The 3,686-nt window shown below is 43.2% G+C and overlaps 1 protein-coding gene across 2 annotated transcripts in view; it reads left to right on the top strand.

Annotated features, from left to right (window-relative positions):
- The window catches only part of NRG4 (neuregulin 4), a 54,381-nt gene extending 51,891 nt beyond the window's left edge, over positions 1-2,490 (top strand). For both annotated transcript variants that reach the window (XR_002322273.2, XM_020975993.2), the window contains one exon: positions 854-2,490. Coding sequence is in view for 1 of the 2 variants with exons in the window: in XM_020975993.2 (XP_020831652.1) it covers positions 854-897 (44 nt within the window). In the remaining variant the exon portion in view is untranslated. The remainder of the gene's footprint in view (positions 1-853) is intronic.
- Positions 2,491-3,686: the final 1,196 nt, after the last annotated feature.

Genomic DNA, 3,686 nt, shown 5'->3' on the forward strand with positions numbered 1-3,686 from the left:
AACAGCCCTCTCATAGATCTCATAAGGTCACAGAATCATAGATGTGGGGTGATAATGGCCCCTAAAGTCATCTCATTTTACAGCCCAGAGAGTTGCATGCCCATGACTGCACAGGCAAACTGCTGGGCTTGCCAACGTAGGGATGTAGATTTACAAGGAACCTCACTTTTCTACAAACCTGAATTTCTACAGCTCTAATTTTTAAATCAGAATTGTCGACAGATATATGATATTATTTTCTGATATGCTATGCTCAGAAGGAAATGCTGGTTAGAAATGTAAGTTATTTTATTGTGGTATCATAAGATGTGGGTTTCTTTTGTTCTGATCCTTCTTTCACAACATGATTGATGTGGAAATATATTTAATAGGATTGTACATGTATAGCCTATATCAGATTTCATGCCATCTTGAGGGTGGGGAGGGAGGAAAATTTGGATCTCAAAATCTTATAAAAATGAATATTTAAAACTAAAAATAAGTAATTGATTATGGAGAAGCCATGGATTTGAATTCCAATTACAGTGTTTACTACCTATGTGACCTTAGGCAAGATATATGATTGCTCCAGGCCTCAGTTTACCTAGATGTAAAATGAGGCTCTTGGGCTCAATGACTTCTAAGTTCTGTTCCAGCTCTGTTTGTGCTCTGAAGTATGTTATAAATATTGTATGAAGAGAAGATACTCACGTCCAATTCATATTAAAGCTACACAAAAAATGCTTTGGAGCTTCCTCCCAGCCACATGAAGAACTGTTCGTCTTTAATACTTGCATTTGTATATATGAGGGAAATGTTTTAGCTGACAAATAAGATGTATGAAAATTTCATATTGTATTTTTAATTATTTTAGGGGTTTCATTGAAGCAGGTCCTGAGCCAATCTACAGTGCTTTAAAAGCAAGAGCCAACTGCTTTTTACCATCTCCTGCTCCTCAAGTGGCCACGTGCTTCCAACTGTTAAAACAAGGCTCACCACAAGGTTTATTTTGGCCAAGGACGTCTGGTGGACACTAAAACCCACAAAAGCTCAGTTTTATCCTTCTGGAAGTTTTCTGTAGGTTTCATGCCTCCTTGCCTTCAGCACTGACCATAGCTTTCTGTGCTGGACCCCTTCCTCATTATGTGTAATGGCCTAAATTCAGCTTTCTGACCTCACTGCACGTTCACGCTAAGACTCTCAAGTGGATTGAGAGGGAGGGGGAGAAAGGAGGCTCCCACCTATCAGTGACCTGGGCCCTAGTGGGCTTGGTCTTTTGGGGGGGGGTGGAAAAAGTCTCATTTGCCACTTCTCTAGCTCATTAGGATTTCCAAATCACTTTGTTTCCAAAGCAGCCCTCAGAAACAGGACATACAGGTGGCCCCATTTGACAGAGGGGAAAGGAGTGACTTGTCCAAGGTCATCCACGGTAAATGGCAAAACCAGGACTCCAAGCCGCCTCTTCTGATTCCGAGATCAAGGCTTTGGTAGTTACTGACAGTACCTTGGGTGATGGCATTATGGGGTTCCTGTCAATTAGTCTATGGTATAAACAGGTAATGAAAAAAGATTCAACCAAGCAGCCTTTGGGAAGAAAACCCACAGGTGAAAAAGGAAGTAGCTGAGTGGATCAGTCTTGATTAAGTGGTGAACAGTCCAACAGTAAGTAAATAGTCCTGCAGAAGAAGTGCAGTCAGCAGTGGGGGAGCCGAGGCTTTACTCCTACAGATGTTATTCAGCTGTGTCCTTGCTGGGCTTTCTTCACATTCTCTATCTGTGGGTAAGGATTTCATTTTGGCTTCTGACTTGGAAAGCAACCTAGGCTTAGGCTAAGCCCAAGCCCAAGGTCCCTGGAGGGGACCTTTGAGACCTTCCAAGTCCAACCCACCTCATTTGGCAGATGAGCCAAAGAGAACAGTCCGTTCATTCGTTATTATGGCCAGGTTCAAGATGAGGCAGAGGGTGAAAATGTAACTAGTCTGAGGTCACATAGAGTTGTTCCTCAAGGCCAAGCCCTCTGACCCAGAGTCCATGGCTCTTACCACCACCTCCCTATTCCTCCTATATCTGTCCACAATTTCTTTACACACAGACATGTAGTGTCTAGTTTTTAGCTGAGGCAGTACTAAGTTACCCCTTTGTTGGTGGTCTTTCTTATCTAAACTGAGGGTGTTTCACAGTTGCAGCCAGCCAGCCAGTCATCTTAGCTTAAAACCAAATGTTACATAGTCACTGAACTTGGGGACAGCACACTCTCACAAGCAGGACAGTGGTCCCGTTCTCCAAAAAGCTCATTTTCTTTTCAGCTCGGCTTCCTCTTCTATCTTTGACGATCCTTTCTGCCTTAGGACAAGGCTGTAAACATACAAGAAAAATGTTTGTTCTCAGATGGAAAGGGATCCTCTGGATATCCTATGAATAGCTGCTGTAACAACAAAACGAACGTCCCTTGGGAAATACCCCTAAACCTTTCATATATGCTGATTTGTATAAATAAAATGACCAATTCAATTCTTGGCCTTATTCCTTGTATAGAATTTCCTAGGTAATAGAATCTGTTTAGGGTGAGGGGTTGAATTTTATGAAAATGTACTCGTCTAATAGAGGATACAAACAAAGAGCCAAAAGGGCCAGAGGTGGTGGTAGGTGCTTGTTTCAGTGTAGAACAAATGCGGAACCATCATCATAAAAAAGTGTAGAAAATTAGCCAGGATATCACCTAATTAGCCAATAGTTAGTTACTGCAGAAGCCAGAGACTCTACAGATACACTCCAAAACCACTTTGTAGAGGGTAGTAAGTCATCTGGGCAGACCCTCATGTTAAAAGGAATCCTTTGACCAGTGGTGATGTACAACTCACTACCCTACAAGGCAAGTCCATTCCTCCTGTGGACAGCTCCCATTGTAAAGCCAGTTCCTCCTGGTTTAATTTGAAACAGGCTTCCCCAACTTTCCCTTTGCCGCTAGTTCTGCCTTTTGGATCCAAGCAGAACACATGACAGCTGTGTTCAAATCTGGAAAGTGTCGGGTTATTTTCCCTGGAGTCTCTTCTCCACGTTAAACAGTCCTCATTTCTTCAGATAATACTCATAGGTGATGGTCCGTCCTAACAAGCTCATCCATCAGGGTCCTTCAAGATGCATTAGCTAGAACTGAACGGGATATCTGCATGTGAGCTGAGCTGTCTTGGCTCCTTCGGTTTGACGTGCCACTGAAAATGAAGAACTGTCTGTCCTTGGCCTCATTTAATCAAGGGGGCTAAGCACTGGGTTTTGAGGACCCCTAGGGGGAAATAAAATAATGGTACAAATGAAGAACCAATGATAACTCTTTCTAGACAGAGTTCATTAGGATTCAGAAGTGGAAGGAACCTCGTCAATCTAGTGTGAACCTATCATTTTGTAGAAGAGTTGAACTGATTTGCTCAAGATCACACAGACTGGTAAAGAGAGGTGGCCCTTGAAGCCAGGCTCTTCCCATGACTCGGTGAGCTGCCTTCCGCTGGCACTGTCCACAGCCACGGCTTTGCTGCTGCTCAGTGTTTGTTGTGGAAGGTGTGGGTACTGACCTCCCCTTTCTCCCTAATGGCTGATGCCACCTAGCTGCAAAGCAGTCCTATCCGAGTTTATAAATAAGAACAGTGAACTTATGCTAGGGTGGGTACCTGCTGCTGTTCGGCTACAAAAAGAAGGGGAACAAAAAAGAG

This window comes from Phascolarctos cinereus, unplaced genomic scaffold (genome assembly GCF_003287225.1).
Source record: "Phascolarctos cinereus isolate Bilbo 61053 unplaced genomic scaffold, phaCin_HiC Scaffold_3;HRSCAF=262, whole genome shotgun sequence".
Classification (NCBI taxonomy): domain Eukaryota; kingdom Metazoa; phylum Chordata; class Mammalia; order Diprotodontia; family Phascolarctidae; genus Phascolarctos; species Phascolarctos cinereus.